The 25,160-nt window shown below is 39.6% G+C and overlaps 1 protein-coding gene across 1 annotated transcript in view; it reads left to right on the plus strand.

Moving 5' to 3' along the window:
• Positions 1-10,781, plus strand: part of CNKSR3 (CNKSR family member 3) — a 58,626-nt gene extending 47,845 nt beyond the window's left edge. Inside the window, exons 8-13 of the mRNA XM_027632412.1 lie at positions 1,652-1,720; positions 2,464-2,610; positions 4,284-4,408; positions 6,821-7,029; positions 7,499-7,588; positions 9,088-10,781. Of these exons, the coding sequence (XP_027488213.1) occupies positions 1,652-1,720; positions 2,464-2,610; positions 4,284-4,408; positions 6,821-7,029; positions 7,499-7,588; positions 9,088-9,386 (939 nt within the window). The 3' untranslated portion in view covers positions 9,387-10,781. The remainder of the gene's footprint in view (positions 1-1,651; positions 1,721-2,463; positions 2,611-4,283; positions 4,409-6,820; positions 7,030-7,498; positions 7,589-9,087) is intronic.
• The last annotated feature ends 14,379 nt before the right edge of the window (positions 10,782-25,160 follow it).

Here is a 25,160-nt window from a genome sequence, read left to right on the forward strand (position 1 = left end):
TGTCGATCTTCTTTTGGGGCTGTATTTCTTCTGTAGCTTCGAGTGTTGACTTAAATGTCTGCTTTTTTTATCAACACTGGTTCTTCCTTTGGAGCAACAGAACTTGAAGTGACTGAGATCTGCAAACAACCGATGTCTTTATGGTGGCATGGTATTGTTTAGATGACCCAGGCTGGGTCTTAGCTCAGTTTTCTTCATAGGTTTGGAATGGTATCTTAGTAGCTATTCCCAGAAGCTGGTGTATGGGAATGCAGTGGAATTGCATCCCTAAACTGACAGTACTGAACAGTGGAAGGACTGGGGAAGTCTGTTTCGTACCAGTCAGCCAAGAGTATTCCTGAGTTGTGCCATCTTACATGTGACTTCCTGTATCACATTGACCTAGATCTGAACTTTGCTCTTTCCTCTGTTTTCACATGTGATCCAAGTGTCTGTGCTGTGACCTGCCACTTGTTGTAAGAGTTCTCTGTTCAAGGGTCCCCCACCCTCCCTCACATGAGCTGTTGGTCACCCAAAGGACAACTTGAAATGAGCTTTATTTTTTCCTAAACTTGATTTTGGGCCATCATTTTTTCATGATCTTGGTTGACTCGTATATATGCAGCTTTCCACAGAGGCATTTCCTTTCAGAGGAAGCAAGAAGACAATTAAGAAATGGGGTTACTCATGATAGCTGGAGCCTCCCATAAATTCCCACACGTTTTCTTCCCTTATTGCACTGTTTGTTCTTAGTTCTTTCTCATAAGAAAGTTATTGGAGCTCTAAAGGTGTGATGAGTCCTTAATCCCAGTGCTTAGTGCTGGAGTCACTAGGAAGAGCTGTACTGCTGGCTGGTGGTTACTCATGGGGTGGGGGGAATGGGTGGAGGATTTGTCCTATGACGGGGTGCAGTACATACCAAGGTTTGTGCTTTGGTACCCTTTGTGCTTTGGGTGTTGTCAAGGCTGGTCAGAGTTGGTGTGTTATAGCAGTGAGAGTGTTTTTAATAACTGCAGCAATAGCTGGTGCATTGCACCAGCTCTTGATAAATGTAAATATTGACACATTTATCTCTTCCTTGCTGATGGTTCCCCAGAGCTTAGGTTTTGTTCCAGGAAACTTGTATTTTAAGGTGTATTATTATTATTAGATAGGTATTTGAAAAATACTTGTCTATGCACACTGGATGTGTGCAAACATGTATTTTTATCTGTTGACCTTGATGCAGGCAAGCAGTTTGACGTTAAAGTTGGAAGCTTTTATTTACATTAGGAAACAGAAAGGAAAAGTGCAATGGATCTGTCTTGTGGATTGGACGGGTTTTGGTCCTTTGTTCTATACATTCAAAGTCTTAATGTATTTTTTTTTTAAATCAGTGTACATTTATTTGAAAGCTGTTTAGAATAGTTGCTGTGTTAGGGCAGAAACCCTCTTCAGTCCTCTCCTACTACTGTCTAAAACTAAGGTACAAACTAGAGGCAAAAGTAGAGACTGTTCCATGACTTAAGTACCATTTGATGAATTAATTTGCATTTCTGAAGTCATGAGCAGATGTGAAAATTATCTATACTGAAGAGCTTTGCTGATGCAACCTTTGACTTAGCATGGTGGGGGTTGTTATGGGAGGGATGAAAAGCGCTGAAGCACATGACTCTTGTTTTCCTCTTTTTAGTCCCCTGCTGATCGCTCTCAGAAGATTCATGCTGGTGATGAAGTGATCCAGGTTAATCGGCAAACTGTGGTTAGTAACTAACAATGTTACCAACCTTCCCATCCTTGCTCTGCAAGGCTTGCTCCCCACAGGTGCTGAGGGGATGGAGTCAGGAGGTGGTTCTGGTGTTTTCCTTATGAAATATTTGAGGCTTTTTAATGTTTTCCAGACGGATTTTATTCTTTGGAATATTTTGATAAAATAAATATGCAATATTTCATGTTTAAATGCTGTATGCATCATATCAAAATCCTTCATGTTGTATTTAAGACCAGTTTTAAAATGCTTTCTTAGAGTCCACTGAAATGCAGATAAAACCAGCTAAAAAAACTCCCAGTCATTTGCAAATGATTGTCAAATCATTTGCATCTGGGAACTTGGATATAATGATTACATTTTTGCTTCGCACAGGTAAGCAATGCCTTTCAATGAGAGAAAGAAATATGGCAAAAATAGTTCACTGTGAATCCCTGTAATAGTCAATTTGAACACATCCATGCATCCTCCTAGGACTAGAACTGAGGTATAAAGAGCATTGCTTGATACCTCAGTTTAGTTTACAGCTTAAGTAGAGAACTTTCTTGGAAACAAAAATGAAGAACCGTGCAAAAAAGAAGCTTTTCTTTTTTTTTCTTAATTTTGACTCTTTTTGATCTCGTGTATCTCTTCTAGGTTCATATTAAAACAGTTTGACTTGAGGGATTTGGGTTTTTCTTGTTTGTTTGCTTTCAGAAAAGAAATGCCAAATAAAAGATGTCTTTATTCTCTTCCAGGTTGGATGGCAGCTAAAAAATCTGGTGGCAAAGTTGAGAGAGAATCCTGCTGGAGTTAGGCTACTGCTTAAAAAACGTCCTACTGGCTCTTTCCATTTTACTCCTGCTCCATTAAAGAACCTGCGCTGGAAACCACCCTTGGTGCAGGTGAGAGGCTGCCAGCTCCACTCTGATCTCAGGATGGGAATGCCTTGGTTGCAGCTCGAAAAAGAGAAATCCCAGAAATGCTCCCAGGTGCTCAAGTTTAACTACAGATCAAGGAAGGTTAGGTGAAATGGCTGTCCTTTTCTGGTTTCTAGATAAAAGGAAAATGTTCTTGCCTTTTTCTTTTTTTTTTCCCTCTCTTTTCCTTAAAAACAGATAATGCCCTCTTGGTACACAAACGGACTAGGTGTGCTGAACATTTTAATCAGTCTACGTGTCACTGGGAGAACTTATCTGAGGAGAAACTGCTGAATCTGATGACATGTATGGAATTCATCAGCATGGAGCAATAAAGGCTTTCTCTATTTAGCACAGTAATAAGTTTTTGCTGAAATAACTTAGATTATTCCATATATTTGTCCTCTTTTTAGTCTGCTGAAGGATTGGAGTGTTTTTCAAGAAGTCATTTAAACTACTTGTTTACATAAGATTAGGCCGTGGGGCGATTCCCAGATTGGCTACTGAGCAGACAAAGGAAGTGTGTTAATAATTATTAAATAACCATGTTGAGGAATGGCTTTTGCATTAGGAAACTTAAGGCTTAATGCTTATAGAAAGAGACAACCAAACTGAATTTAAAGTGATTACGTGAAATGAATAAAATCAGGGAGAGTTCCCATTCCTACTCCTGTTGCGATGCAGGTCTCCCTACAGCTGTGAGGATAATTTATCAACCTATGAAATACCAGTGGCTATGACAAGTCTCGATGAAGGCAGATTTCTCTCAAACTGAGTAGAAGATGCGTACTTGACTACTTTTCTCATCTTTCCTTTCACCAATGCCTGTGTCTTGTTTTTGTGGCATCATGCCTGACATGTGCTACCAGTGTGAAGAGCTGAGGTGGGCTGTCATATAGGCTATACCAAGCAGTGTTTCCTTAGGGGAATGAGAGATTGGAGAAGGCTGTTGATCGTTCTGGGGTTCTGCACACTGACCAGTAAAAGGCGGGTGCTTGTGCAGGGGTGCTGTTAACTAAGTGGACAGTCCTTACAAAAAATAGAGAGTGCAGTTCTCTTGCCTGACAAAGGTGAAAGGATCTTTGAAGACTTTTCTCTCCTGGAGACAGACAGGAGCCTGGCAAGATACTGAGAATAGAGAGGTGAGCCACAAAGATGAGCAATGCCAAATCTATTTTTTCTTTGCTTCCCTGACTGTAGTTATATCTGTTGATCCAATTTATGGTGAACTTTACCATATTCCTGTTTATGCCTCAGGCCTTGGACTGTATGGAATAAAGGTAGCGTGGGCTGGCTTTGCAAGGTTTGCCAATCATATATTTTTTAAACAAATTATGTTCTTTTAATGAATTTAAAAATAGAATAAGACATTTTGTCTCAGTTGCTTTTTTTGGAATTTACAGGAAAAATATAACTGGAAAGAGCAAAATATTCTTGAGCAGTAGATTACCCATGATATGACTTCTGTAGGAGGGACTGCAAAGCTATCCAAAACTGGGGGGGAAGGAAAATGTAACTTCTAAGAGTTTTTAATGTGTTCATACAGCATGGAGATAATAGTTCACTAGGGGATGAAAATGGTACTATTGATTATTAAATTCTCTTTTTGTGAATGATAAATAAATACTCAGATATCTGATAGCTGTCTAACGTTTCAGACCAGTACTCCACCAACTTCAACTCAGTCACCAGAAAGCACCATGGATGCCTCACTGAAGAAAGAGAAACCAGCCATTTTGGATCTGTACATACCCCCTCCACCAGCTGTTCCATATTCTCCTCGGTATGCAAATAAACATGCACTACTGAACAAAAAACTCCTTCATTACACTTGTTTCTGAGCTGGCTTGCTATTACAACTCTTTGCAGATTAGCTTGACGAAACTGTAAATCTCAGACTTTTTTCTAGTTGCCTGAATGAATTGTATTGCTTAAACTTATGCTTAAATGCATACACTACCAGGATTGTAATAGGTTTTATTGCTAGAAGATTGTGTGCCACACAGATCAGAGTTGTTCCCAAAACACAAACAGATGTCACCTCAGGTTCTGTTTAAATCCACCGCAGCAAGAAGTAAATTTTGTCTGTAACTTTTTCACTGTTGAATTTTTTTTCTAGCAGGTTAAGTAACTGTTGTGGGAGTTAGGATAGAAAAGAATGTCACATTAAGATGCGTATAACATTAAATTGTTAAACTTGCAAGTTGTTTAAAACAGGAATGTTCCCACTGAAGGGAAGGGAGAGTCAATACATCAACTTTTATTTTTTTATGCTGTGGTGTAAGCTATAAAAGTGCAGACCTGTGTACCCAGCAGGCGGGGGGTGGTGTGTATGGTAAGGCTAACTGTTGTTTGTTCTCAAGTCCATGTTGACTCATGCCAGAACCCTGCTAGCTGATCTTGGAAGGTGATGGAAAAAAAAGTTTTCAGGCAAGACATGAAAGGCAGGCATGCTTTCTGGCCTGTGCCAACACTTTAGGTTACATGTAGACAGCCCAGCACAGGAACTCTGACCTTTAGCTGCAGGACTTGTGGGAGGGCACTTGCCTCCTGTCACATAAGGGCTGTGACAGAGACAGAGGTTCTATTACTGCAGTCTTTGGGGCAGGACTGGGAGGAGAGTTTCTCCAAGGTAGGGTCTCTACTGAAGTTGGATGCACCTTGACATGCTCTCTCCCTGGTTTTATGGTTACACATGTTCAGTTCTTTTAAAAAAACCCAAACCCTCAAATCTTTTGGCATAATAACAAGCATATAGTTTTAGCAGATGAATGTCTTAGTCTCTTCATTAAATTTCAAGCACATTGGTGAGTTACATGCATGTGCTCAATTTGTTTATTTTTCCTAAAGAGGCACAAAATTATATTGAGCTTCAGATGCCTTTAGAGCTGAATCTCTGTTGACAGGGAAGGAAATAATAGTGTGAGCTGTAAAACTTATCCTGGATGATGCATGGAAAGGGGACTTAACTTTGACTTTTAAAGAAAGCAAATGTGGGAAGTTGTGGCAGGCAGGAAGAGGAGAAAGGGCAATTCTTCTACTGTCTGTTTGGCTATTTATTTTGACCTCTGCATGTTTTGATTTTTTCTTGAAACAGTGGTGCATTTGTGTGGTGGGTGCTTTCCCCTCTCCTCCCCTCACCATCATCCTGTTCCCTTCCCTTCCTGGTGTGGATCTTCTCTGGTCCACGCTGGGAGGCAGAGAGCAGTGTTTGGTTTCCCTCCCTATGGCACAGTCTCCACGTGGTGGTGGTGTAGGAGAGCTCTCCACAGACATTCAGTTGTGATGTAACATTTGAGTCCTATTTGCAGTCTCTGAATTTCCATAAATAGCTCCTTCCCATTAGTGGAGGGCTGGAAAAGTGGTACGTGCTGGCTGGGGGCTGCTGTGAATACTGGGGTATATATGTGCTTAGGCAACCAGCTGTGTACTTTGATGCCTGACTGGGCTCATGGTTGCTTCAAGCAATAGGATTGTGGCATGTACAGGGAAAGGAAAAAAAAAAAAACAAACCAGGCAAATCTTAAGTTGGAGGGTAGCTTCTCTTGTAAAAGTACTTGCAGGGACACGTTCTAAAAATTGCTGTTCCTGGCCTTGGGAATGAGAGATTGCTCTGGGAAGGGAGTTCCTGCAGAATTTAATCAAAATCATATATGCGTATATATGTGTGTAGGTGTGTATATATATATATACACGCGTATGTATGTATGTGTGTATATATATACACTGTGAATCTATGATTGGAACTCTCAAGGAGGGAGAGAGAAAGTGGTAAATATTCAGTGACAGTTATTGGTCTCCTACAGTGACTGAAAACCATAGTCCCTCAGAGGTGTTGCCATGACACAGAGATGGATAAATTTGTGTAGCACTCCCGATTCACAGCTGCATACTGAGCAGGCAGTGAATCAGGGGCTTTGATGCCCTCAGGTCAGAAAGATCTCATTTATCAAAATCTTTTGCATGAGTGGAACCTCTAAACTCTGTGTGTTAAATTCCTGGCTCGTTAACGGTAAATATGGCGTAAGGCAGGTAGCTTTCTCTTCTGACTTGGTTTGTTTTTTTTTTCCAGCTTGTTTTCAGCACAGTGCCAGTTGTCATGAGCATGACTGGGTGCTAGAAGTGTGTTTCAAACCTAGTCATGTCTGTAGTGTTAAACTCTTAAGTTACTAACTGAGGTGACATGTCCTTTCAGAGATGAAAAGGGGAGTTTTGTGTATGGAGGAGGCAACAAACACAGTCAACCATTAACTGGGTCCAAGGGAGCCGAGTCTCCCAATTCTTTTCTGGATCAGGAGAGTCGAAGACGAAGGTTTACTATTGCTGATTCAGATCAGTTGCCTGGGTATCCTCTGGAAGTAAATATCCTACCAGCCAAGATGAGGGAAAAAACACAGTCCTATGGTGAGTTTACTCCTCTCTCGTTATCACTGTTTTGATAAGTGCTTTGATCAGTTTGAAGTGATTTGTGTTAGAAAACTGTTCATTAGACTTGATGGGTGGGCCTTCTCTGCAAATCGTAATTGAAATTACACATCTGAAATAATTTCACCTGAATGCCGTTATTTCTGTAATGAGTGTCGTTCAGCTGGGCTCTGCTGCTACAGATGGCCATTTCCATGTGTGTTTTGCTTATAACATTATGTCCACTGCTGTAAATGAGCAAGTGTGTTCAATCAAAGCTGTTCAATCTCAGCACATTGATCTCTTATTATTGATACCACCAGTGGAAGTATCTTCAAATATTTTTTCTCTGCAATTTGAACTCCTTATTGCTGTATCTCTCCCTTTGTTTAATTGTGAAAAGTATCAATTTAAAAATTGTTTTCCTTAACCTTTTGTAATTCCTCATAACCTTCTCTGTTGCCTCTAGGAAAACCTCGTCCGTTGTCAATGCCTGCTGATGGAAGTTGGATAGGAGCTGCAGAACGCTTCTCTAGGCCACGAGGATTAGGGAGAAAAGGCAAGGTTTTAGGTGTCATCCCTCCTTCTCTTCCCTTCCTCTCCAAAATTTCCTTGGGGTGAACTGCATGAAAGCATTTAAATTAGGAACGGAGGACTATGGTTTGCATATTGCTGAGCTGATCCAAGGTGACAGTTGTTGGTTTTAGCAGGAATGCCAGATGGTAGTTGTGAAATTTGTGAGGCTATTCAGTGCTGGGACTCAAACTTTTTCCCCTCTTGGAATTCTTGTGAGCATTAAAAGTAAGCTAGAATGACTAGGGCAGATCTGTACTTGTCTTTTTATAGAGAAGTATTGTTCTTACGCAAATCTCTTTCCTTTCTTCTGCATTTAATATTGATTGTAAAACTACTTTTTTAATAAGTCTTTCTGTTTCTTTAGCTCACTGTGGAGGCTGTTGTACAAGCAAGCTTGTTCTCTAAATGTAAAATGTAGGGCCTTTTAGAAGTTGCTTTTTAATGTGACTCCTGTTAGAAAACAACATATTCTGCAGACATCACTGAATGGGAGAGACAGAAGCTCATAACATTGGGTGTTAGGTTGGGTGGCTTTTTTTACTTGCTACACTGTCCTTCTCTTCCCATCTCCTTTTGCATCTGAAGGGCTATTTGAGTACTTTTAGAGTGGGAAATAAGGATGAGTAGTTTCTTCTTGAAATGAGTTATGAAAGCTAATGCGTAATTCTGCATAAAATAGATGCTGAATTCTATTATTTTAATGCAAAAATAGAAGTCCATAAGCAGTATAAACCTGGAGGGATATTAGAAGCAAGCTATGTAACAAGTCTAACAGAGCAATCACCAGGTGGCAGGGCTGGTTTTGTGTGTATGTTTTTTTGTTTAGTTTTGCTTTTGGTTTTTTGTTGACTTTTTTTAATACTTGAAACGTACCTAAGTGCTGAAGACTTGTATGTAAGCTGTATTGAATCACATCCAAAGGCCTGCCTAGTCCAGTAGGATGCCTCTAGCAACAACTGCCATGATCAACTGCCTAAGGAAGAGTAAAAACAGAGAAAGCATCACAAATCACTGGTCAAAACCAATTCTCAAAATTAATTTCTTTTGTCCAGAGTAATATTTGTATCTTTTAAGTTACTCATGAGTTACATTGAGAAAAATATGGATTCAACTCTGGTCTCTTCAGCATTTTGAATAACATGTTACAAGACAGTTTGCTAGGTCTCACCCATGATAATGATTTGCATGATGGTAGTCTGCACTAGCGTTTTTAGTGTGTGTGAATCTGGAATTTAACAGTCAAATGGTATCTTCTCTGTGTATGGATTTATTTTCTTGTTATTTGTGTTACTTAAAAAAAATATTAAAGAAGCAAACAGCTATGAATCTATTGATAGCTGCTTATGTTGAGGTGGATTATGAAAAATAACCAAAATCTGGGGAATTTGAAGTGTAACCAGAATATTTTTTAGAAAAATAGAAAGTGTTAATGGAGGGGTTTGAAGTCATCAATAATTGGTTTTCCTCCTCCTGTTTGTTCAGGTGAAGATGTCCTCTGCAGGTACTTCAGTAATGAAAGGATACCCCCAATCATTGAAGAAAGCCCCTCCACGCAGTACCCCCTCTCCAGGCCAGTGTCTGACAAGCAGTTAGTGAAGGGAACGGATTATATTCGAGGCAGCAGGTGTTTTATGAATACAGACCTCCACAACAGTGCAACAATTCCTTTTCAAGAGGAAGGTGCTAAAAAATCGTCGGTTACATCATCCACAAAACACTCCTCTGCAGAACCCTCGCTGCTGGTCAGTTGGATCACAAGACTGAAATTGTTGACTCACTGACTATTGTCCACAACGCTGTTACCAAGTGCCTTTGCTCATCGATCAGACTTCGCTACTTTTCAGCTTAACTGACGGATAGTGACTAATGCGGTATTCTTTTCCTGGAGAACCTTACATTTTTGCCTTTTCATGACTTTTGACAGAGCAGAGGGTACCATAGTGCAAGGAGGGGAAAAAAGATAAAGATCAAGTTCCTCTTCCTGGCCAAAAGCTGAAGGCATTTATTCCCATGGAAATAAGTAGAATTCAGTGAGATAGAGGCCACACATGACCTGGAATGTGCATAGTGACTCAGAAGAAAGAATTGTGTTACCATGAAGTCCAGTGGCACTTTAGTTGTCTGAATGCTCAGAGACTGGTGTGACTGGCTGGGTGTCAGTGTAAGCAGAGCTCAGCACAAGTTGCACTGCGTTACTCTCCTGACCAGGAAAGATAAGCAGAGGAACAATGGTTTTGTGCAACTTACTGATGCTGTTGCAAATACTGCGTGAGATCAACCTTGTGAGGAAGAAGTAATAGTGTTGCTATTCTTTCTCTGATACCAGAAATTCTGTGAAGGCTTAGGAAGAGAGTTCTCTCATTCAGAGATTTTAGGAAATTGGACTAATTTAATTATAAATCAATCCAACCTGATATGTAAACTATTTTTTTGAAATCACAGTAGAAATAAAGAGCACTGAACAACTGCAGTGCTTGTCTGTAAAGGTATATGGATTGCTACAACATGCCAAGGAAATGCATCTGTAGAGGTGGTAAAAGAATATATATTTTCTTCCTTAATTGTTTAAGAATGATTTGCTGTTAACCAAAGTAACCTTTTAAAGACAGTCCTGTTGGACTTATGAGAACTTTTACTATGGTTCAGTTTTTGAATGATGTGTTGTTTTTATGAAAAATATGTGCTATCATACACTACAATTGTAAGACATTTGCTATTTTCTATATAGCTCAAATCTTTACACCTTCAGAATTTTGAAATAGCATTGGGTATTTTGGGAGGAAAATAAAACTTGTTTAACAAAAGAGGATGATATTAAAGAGGTATTGTTCAAAAGAGAATGTACATAGAACTGCTAGTATGCAAACTTAAAAAAAGTTTAAAGTAATTTAAGTGTTAAATATAGTTGTATATATTTTTTACACTTAAGCAGATACTGTTTGTACCTTCCTGTATTTCAGTACTGGGCACAGCTTAGTCAAATGAAAAGTTTTTGTGTTCCCTGCTAATTATAAGACTAACTATTTTTGTAGATGATACATTGCCAACAGCCTTTACTGCTTTGGTCTTGCTGAAAAGAAGGATTTGTATTTAATAATTGGTGGGTAAAGAGGGGAGTTAAATACTAGTTTTTACTTTGGACTGGGGCAGGAATCACATGTGATAACATGAGTGTTTTTAACACTATAATCTGACTGTGAACATGTGACCATTCTGTTGCAACAAGCTTATGAAGTTGTGCTACAGCCCCGCAGAGAGAGACAGGGTGTTTCATTTCTCAATTAATTATGTTTGATTGTGAGTGGTGATTTAGGTGGGGGCTGGTTTGGACCTTTCTAATCAAAGCAGATTATAATATGTCCATCTTGTGGCACTCTTCTCCACTGCCCTAGATGGCAGTCTATACTAGAGATGTGACCAAACACTGCTGCGATGCAGTTGAACCCCAGAACGGTTTGATTCTGCCTCCAAGAAGAAGGCTGAAACTGCCATGTTGTGGGCACTGTGATGTAGTATAGTCCAACCTCAAATTGACTGAACTGTTTTAAAGTAAATCACAGTTACTGAACTAGATCAAAGATGTTGTCTAAACAAGACATTTAAAATGGAAATTTTGCTCATCTCCAGTGTCCTGATTTCCACAGTTTAAGAGTGCTCTATAGTTTAGGGGTAAAAAAAAGTCCCACAGATCTAGGAGTAAATCACAGTCAATATCTTTCTGGCATAACCTGTAAAAAATGTAGGTAACAAGTTAGAAACTACTATTATACAGAAACTTGGCTTATCTCTTGGTATCAAAGGTACATGTATCTATTCTGTCAAAAACTATGCCTAAACTGACTTCCCTAATTAGTACAACATACATATCCAGATATCCTGCCATGGTACAGCACTCCACAGTACTCTGAATACTCTGTCACAGAGGCAAAACAACACAGTTAAATGGAAAAGATCATAAACCCCATGAAAATAAAAAATAATATTTAGTATTCCTGCATATATGTATAGTGAGGAAGGTGTACTTCAGAAATAGAGAGCAGGCTTCTGTTTTAGTCTGTAGAGTATTTGCAAGGCAGTACCTTGAGTGTTCCTTTACATAACTGTTGCAAGAAAATACTATTTTAGATAGTAATGTGCAAGAGGAAATAAGACATAAATATGAATACTAATGGCTTGTAGAGACAGAGTTCAGGGCAATTCTTCAAGCAATGTGTTTCCTCTATTATTATGGATAATTAAATTAATCAGTGTTTGAATTCTGGATGGCCAAAAGAGGTGGACAGACTATTGTATTATACTAATTTTATGCTAATCAATTAACTGATAACCTTTTCTTCCTCATAAGCAGGGCTTGTTTTAAAAACAACATATTCCCTAAGGTGGGTGCTCACTGAACAGAAAGAGAGGAAAAAATAAAAATCTAAAACTTAGCCAAATGAGGAAACAGATGATGAAGACTAGTTTTATAGTTGGAGAGGATAAAGAATTTTCTTCTTGCATATTTTTTTTGTCCAAATCTTATGTCAGCAGACAGCCTTCACAAACTGCACTATACCTGCAGCCACATCCTGAATAAACCAAGTTAAACCCCTCATCAGGCTTCAACTTAGACTTTGAGCTCAAACCTTTTTTTACTTCCCTGGGAGGTTTTGCTTCCCTAGGAGTTTTTCTGCATTCGTCAGTCAATTTTGGGAATATCTTACACATGATGGACAGCAGGGCTCTTGTGTACATGCATATTCAGAAATGCCTTTGCCAGCAGGATTGGTATCTTGAAGGAAGGTGTTTGTTGTTTGTGTTTTCTGCGCTTCAATAAGAGCTACTTCTCCGAGCTTCCACTTTAAGTTCTAGTGCACCACCTCAGAGTGTGAGTTAGAAATACTTGTGTACAATTGGAAAGAAGTGTTAGGTCCTTTGGAGTACTCTGACTTTGTCCTGCTGTACAGCTGTAGCTTCTTTTTTCTCTGTAGCCTGAGTTTTTCTTTGCACATGCTGTGGTGATGGAGCATGTGCTCTTTGAGGCAATCACATGTGAATGCTTTTGTCACCTTGCAGAATGTAAGGTTTTTATAATGGACAAGAGCTCTCAAGAAAGCCATTGACTTACACTAAAATACAGAAAGAGCATTCCAAAAGGACTCAACTTGTAGAATGAAGAAAGAGGGGCCAGGCTAAGCCACATATATTGGTCTGTGTTGTGTTGAACACTGTTTCAGCTGCATGGCAGTAACTCTCAAAGAAAGCAACTCACACAAGTGCAGCACACATGTACTTCTACTGCTACATTTGTATGATGCTAGAATATGAAACAGTCATTCAAAGTTGTAATATATAGTTCCACACATGGTACTTGAGCTGTAATATGTATAACAAAAGCAGTGAAGAGCTGCTGTCAATATGTAATTTCACCAAATTCTACTGCCCACACTGCTGCAGCATCGGTTTAAAATAGTCCAGTTTAAAATATCCAGTTTAAAATATCTGGTTTAAAATATCCAGTTGCCTGCACAATGCAGACCCAGCTCTCTGGCAAGTCCCTAAACATCAGTTTTGTCTTCTTTTGTGATAGTGGTGAGATTGTGTCATTCCCACGAGGCCTCGTGCAGTGATCCGAAAGCTTAGTTTGGGTTTTTCTGGACTTAGTCCAAAAGTGGAAGGTCAAATTTTTAAACAGTATTACTGAACCAGTATTACTTCGAGTTGGGATTTCTTTTTTATACATACTAAATATGAAAGAGGGAGGAGCTATCTGTTGCACGTACTTTGCCAGAAGGAGGAAAAATAAGGATTACATATTCAGTGGAGGTAAAAACTCCAGATATTTGGGTGTCCTCCAGTTCTCGCCAGTGTGAGAAATGTGTTTGTTTTAGCATGACATAGCATAGATGTAAACATTTCTTTTTAAACCTCTCTGTGTGGCCACCTCAGTTGTTCAGGGTAATGTAAGCCACTGACTTTCTCCCTTAAGTGGTTGTAGAGTTAGCCCAGTATATTTTTTTGGGAGAGGACAAAGATACCTTGTCTTAGGCAAATACATGATTGATTAACTGGATATGGAGACAGAGGAATTAAGCATAAAACTAGTGCTGGAGACTGCTGATTTATTGGGAGAATTCTTGGGATCAGTTTAAGACTGTGGTTCCTGTTTGTTCCCTGGACTCTGGTGAGGATGAACAGTTCACTATGCATCTATTGCATAGTGATAGCTGCAGTTTGGCAGCTAGGCAGCAGCCAAGGAATCAGAGAACAGCCCAGTCCAATTTACTGTGCCATCTTCAGCAAAGTGGGTTAGTTGTTTGGGCTTCTTTGATTTTGATTTTTCGATTGGTTGCTTGTTTCCCTTCCCCTGTCTCCATAAGTGTAGCCAAATGGGCCAAGGTAGGAACTGTTGAAATGTACCTGTGGAGCAAACACAACAAGATCCTGATGAAGCAGTGGGCTGTGCTTGCTGATGAGGCCAAGCTGCCATGTGTTTAGATGTGCTCTGGGAACACCTTTGCAGGTAATGAGCCTCAGACCTTGTGACTTTTGCTTAGGCACTTTTTTGTTCAGGCAATATTTACTGAGAGGCATAGAAAATACCACAGTCTAAACTGATATATGTATTTAATGTTCTTTCCCCAAGTAATCATGTATCTCAATGTTACCTAATAATGGGTTTTCCTCTTCCATCCCCCATTAGCTGTTTTCAGTACAAATGTTTCTCAGGAAATCCTCCCATATTTCCAGTGTAAATGTTAATAATTCCAAGTAGTCACAAATGGACCATAATATTTTAAACTGTAAAAAAACCAAAAACAACAACAACAAAAAAATCCCAAACAAACAAAACCTCAAAACCAAAACACAAGAAGAAACACTTTTTCTACCTTGTGAATAACAACTTTATGAATAATAATGAAACTAAGGATTTTTACTCAGGTGAAAGATCAGCCAGACTTTAGTGGCTGCATCGTGGGTGATTTGTTTGATTTTATTACATGATAGTAGGAAGTGAGGCCTATAGTTCAGGTATTGTAGATTCTTGCAGAGCAACTGTGGTGTTTAAATGTGTCTCCACAGAACCTGATCAAAGGCTTTCTTAGGTGTAATGCAGCTTCTCATAAGACTGTCTTCCCCAAGCCCACTGAATGTGCCATTGAATATGCAGAAGTCTTAATACCATCTGACATAGTTCTTGACCATTTGTGTCTGGTGAGAAGTTGATATAAGTTGCTATAAGTGAGTAGGATGAGAAGAAAATACATGATGTCCAAAATTAATTATTTCCCTTTCTGTATGTCCTTCTTCCTCTTTGACATTCTCCTCCTTACACTAAGGCCAAGGGACTTTCCAGGAATTTATTGCACAAACAAAGAGCTATAAATCCTTTTAATATTTATAGCATAATCTAGTTTGTTTTGATGTCTGAGATAGTTTTGGCCAGAGCTTTCCAGTAAAAATAGCACAGCCCACAAGACAGTATTTCCAAGCTCTTGATTCTTTTAAGAATTCCTCTCTGCTTAGTAAACTGTTGGCTTATACTCTGCTTTGAAGCTGGTTAGACCACCCCAAGCAGTCCTTGGCCTTTTAGGTCCAAACACATTGGTTTATCGCTGGACAGGAAGAAAAGTCTGTGTTTTTTCCTTGCTTGGAGTTTTTTAACTCTGGATTTGCAGGTCACACTGGAGAGATGGATGCAGACCTATCACAGAGGTCTTCTGTCTTTCCCTGCCTACCCTCTCCTGCTGTCTGTGCAGTGGCTAGGCGGGATGGAGGGACAAGAGGGCAAGGAGGAATCCAGAAGCTAAAGCAGCAGCCCCTCTCTTCTCTTCTTCCTGCTTAGGAGATGAGTGACAGGCCTCTGATTCACCTCTCAAAACACATGTTTAGAAAGGTTTTGGTTTTGGTTACAGAGGAGATGAGTAATTGTTCAGGTATGTTTTTAGAAGTAATAAAGACAGGAAGTACGAATGTTTAGGATCAAGTGGACCTAATTGTTTCCCTCGGGATGCTGCTGCGTGGGGCTGGGCATTAACCCTGGAAGCAGCAGGCTCCATGGCGCCCTCTCCTGCTGTCACTCGGGCAGCTCTGTAGCTTTCGTTCAGGGATGGGCTGGATTTTTACTGGCAGTTTTCTGCTGCCTTGTAGTTAAGTGTGGGATTTCCTTCCTCTCCCAGTGTGGCTTTTTTGGTGAGCTGGGAGCCAGGTGAGACTCTTTTCCCATTAGCAGGGAGAGAGGAGAGCCTGTGTTGGCTCATACACCTGGTTTTCATTTCTTGTGGTCGATAAGCTGTACTTGATTGCTGTGGCTGTCGTCCCAATGAGTTGTAGGTCAGAACTAGCTTAAGGGTGTACTTGAATAGCAAATGAATCTGGGACTGGAAAACTAAAAAAAACCCAAAAAAACCCAAACAAAAAGAAACCCACCAGAATAAAAGGCTTCTTCTGGAAGTGTGGGAACATTGTGGAGGGATGAATGTGTTGCACAGTGTTACCGCAGAGGTAATGTGAGGGAGCTGTTGTTTAAAAACCAAAAATGCTTGGCAGCACATGAGCTCCAGGTATGGCACAGGCAAGTTTCACCTGGTGCTGCACAGAGAGGCTTTTATTAAAGCGAAGTGGACCAGTAAGCTGGGCCTATCTGAGGCAGGCAGTGAGGCAGACACCCTAAGGTGCTTGCTCACTGGTGAATCTGACCACAAGAAGTGTGTTTGACATGCTACTGCCTGGGGCTGGCTGCTGTCCTTGGAATGGATGTGGTCTGTGTGTGGGAAATAAGGCCTCTAGCAGAATGTAGAAGAGGCTCAGGTTTTGGTATCATGACTCATTTTCCCAGTGGTTGACCAAAGAGCAGGGGGCGTGATGGGGAGCCGTCATGAGATGGACTCCTGTTGCCATTAAGAAATTGCAGGGATTGAAAACATATATCATCAGAAATTTGAAGTTCAGAAAACCTGGACCACCCACGGTAGCCAAAGGACATGACATCTCCCATGGGTCACTCCTGCAAATGGGAATTTTTGGTCTAGTTTGCAATGAAATATTTGATGTTTTCAAAATGTAGAAGATTTTGGGCACCCTCTGGTCTCACTCAGTGTTTACTGCTCACATAGCTGGCTGTGAGAGGAGACATCTTGGCAAGGGTGGCCAACTCTGGTAGTGTTGACTCAGGGCAGGAGCTGTGAGGTGAGAGCTGCATCAAGCTGATTAGTTTGATACAAACTTTTCAAGTTGGATGTGTGTAACAGATCTACATCTTAACAGGAAGTGGAAGTCAGTTATAAAATCACAAAAAACATACAAAAACCATTAGTGGAAGAAGAGATGCTGCCAAAACATGGTTTTCTGTTGCTTTCCAGTACTCTTGCCTAGCTTGCACCTCTAAGACAAAGTCCCAGGTGGTGCCCTAATGAAAAGTGACACATTAGGTGACCCCCTTTGTTGTTCAAAGCACCAGGCCAAGCAATGTTTCTGTTAATTTTCCTATATGTCTTGAGTGACTTCCAGTGATGACCAGTCCATTCAGTCTGTTGCCAGCTTTTCTTTTTGCTCAAGTTGCCCTTGCTGAGCACCTTAGAGGAGTTTCTGCATTATCACACTTGTGTGCGTGCAGAAGGCAGTGTTGTGTTCAACGTGCTTGTGCTGCTTTTATACTTGAGGATAAATAAACATTTCTTCTGCTAAGTTAGCAGGGCTTGTCTGTCCAGAGGTTCTGTCCAATGCAGCACTAAGTCTGATCCTTCTTTCTACTTTTTGTGTCAAATCTGGTTAGTTTATTAAGAGCTGTTTCTGATTTATGACTGAAGGGGTGAAATGAAAATAGGATCTTGTTGATGAAGAGGACTCAAGTGAACATTTGAACAAATGAGTAAAGGCCAAGGAAATTAGAGAAGTAAAACCAGGCATTAATTCTTTATCTTTGAGCAGTGTTAAACATAAAATACACCAAGTAAATGTGTATGTGTTTTGCATTTGTGTGAGTTTTTTATCTCAGCCTACTCTCTGGAAACTCTTAAGCTTATTCTTATACAAGTTTCCAGACAATGAGCTGCAGGTAACTGTGGGAAACTTATGATCAAGCCGCTCCTTATTGTGCTGTTGTATTGTGGAAGAGCAGACTTCTTGCAACATCTGGCTTTTCTGTTCCTTCCCAGCCCTCCCACTCTAAAACCAGTGCACATCAAGTCAGGTGGCTTTCACAATTATGAGCTTGTCACTAGATCCTCTTTTCATTGTCCTGTTTGGTGCAACTTTTGAGAACAATATAAAATGGATTTTTAAAGGCTGCAGGTGCTGCAGTACATAAGCACTGGGAGATGTAACTATCTACAGGTTTGAAAACCGGAGCCATTGTAAGGTAACAGATACACTGCTTTATTTAAGATGAAAAGTTGTTCTTCGAATAGAAATTGGGTTATGTACTTGGACTACTAAATACACATTTGTTTCAGAAATGCACAAAGCACCATTTGTGTGCCACTTAGTAAAGTTCACATGGAAAAGCTGAATCATCCAAGCCATCTGAATGATGCACACTATTCAGTAGTTGTTTTCTTCAGCAGGCAGCTGGTGATCTCTCTTCCTGTATTCGGGGCTTGGGTGGGGGAGGAAAAGGAAGACAGGAGTCTCTGTGGGGGGGGAAACCTATTGGCTCATATGTGCAATCTTTATGATTTTCCTGAGAGATCGCTAAATTTGTGGTAAGTTAAAACTATATTTAGGGAATTGAAGAGGAATATACGTTGCAATTGTGTTATAAAGCGTTTTATTTTACAGTAATAATGCTTTATACATTTTTTTAAGCATGATTTGCTTGTTGTATTTGAAGCAGTGCTTCATGGGGAAGAGATGGGAGTTGTGCTAGGGCTGGGGGTCGTTCAGACTGGATGACTTCTTTGCCTTCTGCTCCCCTCTTGAAATCAGGAGGTGAACTGTGAGATTTGGTGCCTCAGTCAGCAGCCAAAAAATGGTAACTCAATTTATCTCTCGTGCTGCCCCTGTTGTAAACTTTTTAATACCCAATTTACATGTTTACCTGCTGAAGCTCAATGGTAGTGAAGGGCTGTTTAATGCTGGAAAAAATCCCAGCTAATGAGCTGGGAGTCTGTCTGAGACAGGCAGGTGACAGAGCTGGGGGGGAACAATAGTTTTGCAGACACCCCCACACATAATCCCTGCAGCTACATCTTTAGTTTTCTACATATAGGATGTATCTATTTTTTCTATGGGATATTTTCTTTGTATTGACACTGGTGAAGAAGTGGGTTTTTTATGATCTATCCCTTTATAACAGTCTGTCTTACCTATTTATATTGTAAGAAAAAAAATTTTTGTAGCAAGCCACATCTTGCAGTTGTAACTTCCTGAGTGTGCTGGGTCAGGGACTTAATTGGCCTCTATTGTATTTAATAGTACAGTCTGAAGGGTCTAAGGAGCAGCAGAATGAAAAAAACAATGCAGAGGGGCTTTACTCAGATCTCGTTAGCCTGACTTTTCTTTCTTTGTGATTGGTTATTTTTTTCCCCTAAAGCTGAAGAGGAACACAACCAGCAGGCATTCAAATCTTCTTTTGAATCTATACCAGACTCTGTGATTGAAAGAGAAATGAACTACCTGGGAACTGATGGCAAATTACTTTTATTTCTAACCAACACAGAAAAAAAAAAAGGGTCAGGGCTCTTGTTCTCAGCAGATTCTTCAAGAGAGCTTCTCATTGACTCTACTAGGGGGGCACTTCCTTTTGATGAGTGTCACTTTAGGACTGGCAATGCCTGCAATAACCTGAAGTACAGGTAGTTCTAATTAGGGGGAAACAGCCCCCTTGCTTAGAAAACATTGGCCTTTGAGGAAATATTAAATCAAATTATGTTGCATAGTCTTAAGAAAAGGTGACTGCATTGGTGTCTTAAGAACAAACATTAAAGATTTATGTAAGAAATTTATAGGACCAGTTTTTATAGAACAGGAGACAATAGGCTTAAATTACAACAGAGAACTTGAATTTGGTCAAAAAAACTAATGTCAAGGAGAGTTAAGCGCTGGTTTAAGATACTGAAGGGAGCTATGGAACCTCCATTATTTGATGTCTTTAAGAACAGGTTAGGCAGCCTCTGTCGAGAATAGCCTGAGTATAATTGATCCTGCTGGGAGGAGCAGACTTAGTGATCTCTTGATGTCTCTACAACCTCATGAGTTTGCAGAGATGTGAGTAGGCTGCATGTAAGTGCATTCTGGTAGAGTTCATCAAGAACTTTCAGGCCCTTCTGGATAAAAGTCACCATACACACTTCACCATAACTGTAGTAAAGTTTTGATGTTTAAAGGAGATTGAAGCAATCAAATAAATGCATGAAAAGATTCAGTTCAGTGACACCACGCAGGAAAAAAGGATAGCGAGCAGTAACATACAGAATTACTAATTTTACGTTTTTGTAGTTATCTAGAATGAAATCATAATCTTCTTCAATTATGATTGTCATTCCTTCAGCTGAGATACTTGCACAACACTGGAAAAACATAACTATTTATTTTGAAGAACTATGGGTTTTTTCTCCTTAATAAAAGGAAAGTGTTAGGGATGCCACTACACTTCTGAGTTTTAGGGGAAAGTGCTTTGATAGATCTAAAAGATAGTTTAGCCTTTGAAAATGAAAACAACAGATTTATAAAATCTACTCTTTTATACTCCTTCCTTTGAGATGATAGGGTTGAAAGACACATTCCCATACCTTGTCATTTCTAATATAATCTTTAATTTTTAAAAAGGAAAGTAACTTGTGGACAGACAGGTTAGTTCTATGCTTTTGGAAGTGTCTTGTTTGTGTACATAAGTTCCCTGTTAAACTGCAAAGCAAAAGAGTACCCACCTTCATCTTCTTTCAATCAGTGGGTGTCTCAGGGATATGAACTTTGGAAAGGCACACAGAGTGAATTATACTGAGAAATTAATTTCTCACACAGTGCGATTTGTCAGTGACCAGTCTCCAGAAAGCAGCACCAGATGCCCTGAATATTTTGGCATTCAAGTCTGTTGAAATCTCCAAAGAGGAAGAAGTGAAAGAATGGTGGCAAGTCTCTTGTGAGCAGTTTTGGGGATGTGGGACTTCATTTGCACATGAGTGCGACAGCTCTCTTCAACAAAAAACAGGGTGGGAAGTGGGATAGACTGTGTCTCTTCTACCACTCAAAGGACTGAGCCATCTGCTTTTCCATGTCATCATGAAACAGTGTCTGGTCTGCTGTCTTATCTCTTCTGTGGACTATTTATTCTTTCCATAAGTAACACATATGCTTCTTTGGACCTGTCACTATTGCCCTCACTACAATTCAGTGCACATGTAAAGCCAGTAGTTATTTTAGGAAGCAATAGCATCAGATTTCAAAATATATTCTTGGTAGGTTTTCAGATAATCCATTTATATGTAGTTACAGTGCTTTGAAGATATAAAGTGCCACGTTACTGATAAGTACTGATTAGTCATGCAAATAAATGGAAATATTTTAATTAGGGCATTTTCAACATGACTCGTACTGTGGAAAAGAGCCTATATAAACATATTAAATAGATAATTTATTAGTGAGAACAACCTGTGATTAAGGGCGTTGTGTTTTAATTTTTTTGGGAAGAATAATATACATGAAAAGCAAAGTACTAATGCAAGAGAGTAGCAGCCTGATAAGCTAAAAAACAATCACTAATAACCTATGTTTTTCAATAAAACTACAAATGAGATGTTTGTGTCTCTTCATGTCTGCTTGAACCACAGTATAATTTTGAGTAAGCTGGAGACGCTTAAATATGTACTGCCTGAAATGTGGCAGCCTTTCCAGTTGGTCACTTTTAGAGTCTACCTGCATATCCTATGGGGCTATAGTAGCTTTGCTGTAGAATTTGTCATCAGTGTTCTGCCAGGACCCTTCCTTCTTGCAGTAAGGCCATGAGGCCTTCTGGTATCTTATAGGAGGTGTGTGAAGTATTGCGAGGTCATTCTGTATCTACTTCATAGTCACTTTTGTATGTATGTGCCATTATGTGTAAGGTGAATAGAAATGGAGGCCAGGATTAAGGTACAGTGTTATGCTATATTTGTTTAGGAAGGCTTTTGAGAATTATAGCCAGATCTTTTGTTTTTTTTGAATGCAGTTGCACACTACACTGTTGCTTACCTTGGAAAACAGGATTGGGTGCCTCTGTGATGAGGAATGGAGCAGAATATCAGACTATTGTTATTGATATGTGTGTTTATCACCTTGACAATATATTTGGGCGATGTAAGTGGTGAATGTTTGATAGACTATGGGAATACATCCATGAAACAATTCCTTGTCTCTTTGTTTTTAGTGCCAGGACTTGTTTATAGTGGAGTGTGCCAAAGTTTACCTCCAATTAAAAATCAGGAGAAGCAACAGTTTACCCCATGGTAAACCTTACTATCTGCGAGTTAGTCACAACACCCACAGTCTTTTTAATTGATGAATAAAATGCAAAGTTGTAATGTAACTGGATTTTCCAGTCTGATTTCCTAGTTTCAGTAGAATTTGCCTGAGCTTTATAAAAGTATGTAAGTATTTACATGTGTATATGTCTGAGTATATGTATATATCCATGTATTAAATTCTGTTTAAACTACTCATATAATATTTATCAGAGATGTAATGACACAGCTTGTCAGCTCTGTCTTTCAGACTCACTCTTTTACCTTTGCTGAAAACTTTTTCAAAGAGATTAGACTTAAAAACTCTAGTCAAGGCACACGAGTCTGCTGTTGCCATATTTCCCTGTCCACACAGCAAGTCCCCTTACTAAGCGGATAAAACCAGGCACAAGTGAAAGCTTTAGTGATGCAGCTTGTGTGTAACTTGTCACTTTATGCTTATTTAAGACATATATTTCTCTTGGATTTTTTTTTTAAACTGAGAATATACAACAATAAATTTTCACAGTCATTGAAGTTATGATGCCTATTGAGTAGGTATTTAATTCTTTTCATGTCTGTCTACACAAAGTTCAGTGCAAAACCTATCATTGATCACTGCTATTCTCTTCTAGTGTAAGCTGCACTCCAAGTTCGGCTGTGTCTGTGTCTGCCTTTCTAGAAAGAGGTCAAATTGACATTTAGAGTTGTGCTTTGAAAAAAACTGCTGTGACTTCATGACCTTTCTAAAACTGGTATTCTCTGCCTTTTAAATAGAGACTTTCACTTGAAGGAATTTGCAACAGATTTTCTTCTCAATCCTTCACACTTAGATCCTGGCCTCATTCCAGAGTGTAGAAACTAGATTTGTAATTGCCTTATTTACAAGATAGGGTCTCCCCCTCTCTTTGTTTGCTTAACTTGACAGATTGTAGACTATCAGACACCACTTAACCTTCTTAAAAAATGTTTTATTTCAATTCCTTTTCTAATAAGGATCCATTTATTCTCCTGAGAAACTATCATGAGAATGAACAGAAAAAATGGATTTTTCTGAATTGAATTTGTAATACCAGAGGATTGTAGTTCACAGGAAAGAGAAAGATAGCCTGAACCGGAGAAAGTTTGATGTCTGCGGGGTCCATCCACACAGCACTATCGTCATGTGAGGTGAAAACAGGCACAGTGTGGTACCACCACTGAACCTCCCTCCTCCAAGATTGGCACCAAGTGAATTCCCAGCATTGGTGCCTGGCAGCATTTTCATCTGTGGCACTGGTCAGAAGGTCTATATGGGAAAGGTCTTTCTCTTGGATGCAATACTGCTTGGTATGTGCCTGATAGAGCCTCCTTACCCTTTTCCCTCCACAGAGCATATGGGGATGTGAGAGGTACAGCTGGAGAGGTCTGGTGCTTTTCTGCAAACTGCAGCATCTCCTATTGGAAACCCTGGCAGATCCTACATCAGTCTCTGTTGGTTTTGGCCAAGATGAGTACTTCTGTGTGAGCATGCAGATGGTGACTACCAAAATATGTATTATTTATGTAGCATATTCTCATTTCACATTCTCTAGATTTATTTCAAATGGATCCATGCAAAAGGCTAGCCCTCATCTGGAATTTCTAACAGTGTTGTGTTGCTGTATTATTTAACCTTTTTTTCCAGTATCGTGTAAGCAGCTGGCACTTGCAGTCTGACTGGTGGGGTTATCAGGCTTTTGTCTCTATGACTCTGTGTAGGAGGACACCACAGTAACTACTCAGCTAGCTGGGCTGCTGAGGTGTTGTCAGTGATGACTAACGCTGGTTAGATTTTCTAGTCTGCTCCACCCCCTCTTTTTTCTTATCTCAGATAGATTGCAAAAATATTCCAAATGGTATAAATTATCTTGTTTGTAACACTGCAACAAGCAGATAATATATAACAGCCTGGCATACAAATCCTTTATAAAATATTTGCTTCCATGGTTTCCTGTTTGGTTTTTTTTATGACATTTGACTGCCTGGCTGAGCTGTGTGTGTCTCTGCTCCCTGACAATCTTTTGCAGTGGGAAAAAGATGTTTTATTGAACTCTGTGGGTGAATGCCAGTATTCATACAAAACACAGATTGTCCAGTCATGCATGTAAATAAAAATACTTCTTCAAGATAATGATGATGAAAAAAGAACATACATAAGTCAAATGGATCATTTGCTGTAAATCCAGACAATAGTGAGATCTGTAGAATCTATTTAATTTAGGCCCTGGTCCTGCAAGCATTTTTCAGTGTGTGAATACATTTATGTAGCACTGTTGACTTTTAGGACTGCTCAAGTTTATAAGATTAGTCCAAAGACTATGGAACACACAGAGTCATTTTGTGAAATCTCATCTAGTTTAATATGTAACCATCTTCAGGCTGTGGTCATATTTATTTTGCATTTCCTAGGCAGGGGAAGGCCATCCCAGAGGTGAGTAGCAGTTAACTGGGAACTGGCAAATTGTGAGTGCAGGTCCCAGGGCTGCTGCAGCCTGCCTGCCTTCTTACATCTCGGTCTTAGGAAAAGGAAGGTCATGGTGGAGAAAGTAATGTTCACTTGTAAGAGTGAATACTTTCAGAAGTGTGAGGCAATGAAGAAGTATCTGTGGCTCTTTGTGTTTCCTGTTTCGGGTCCGCAGGGTGACTGACTTTTTATACTGGATGTAGCTTATGGCAAGGTTTGGGTGCAAAATTTCTTATAAATGCCTTTGAGTTTACCATCAGGAATAAAACTTAGAATGGCTTGTTTGGCCTCATTCACAAGCTAGAACAACCAAATAAAAAGATTTTTGCAACTAAATCACTGTTAAGAACCATTCTGGTAGAAAAGATTGATTTTATTAATTTACTGCCTTTTTTTTTTTTAAGAAAAGAGACTTAAAGCATGCATATGTTCAATATGGTGGCAAGGAGCATTGATAATGTTTTATAACTATACTCCTCTTTTATATCTTGAAGGCTTGTAAGCTCTCTCAGCAGACACTGAGCAGGAGCATGATGCTCATTCTTACTCCATCATTGTTGTTGAACTGACTGAAATGTGAAAGTCCAATTATCTCCTTAGGCGATAGTCTCATGATTTATCATGCACATGTGTATTATCAAAATTCAGGTTTGATTGATTCCATGCCAGTGAAA

Source organism: Corapipo altera, unplaced genomic scaffold (assembly GCF_003945725.1).
Source record: "Corapipo altera isolate COAL_440 unplaced genomic scaffold, ASM394572v1 2b, whole genome shotgun sequence".
In the NCBI taxonomy this organism is placed as follows: Eukaryota; Metazoa; Chordata; class Aves; order Passeriformes; family Pipridae; genus Corapipo; species Corapipo altera.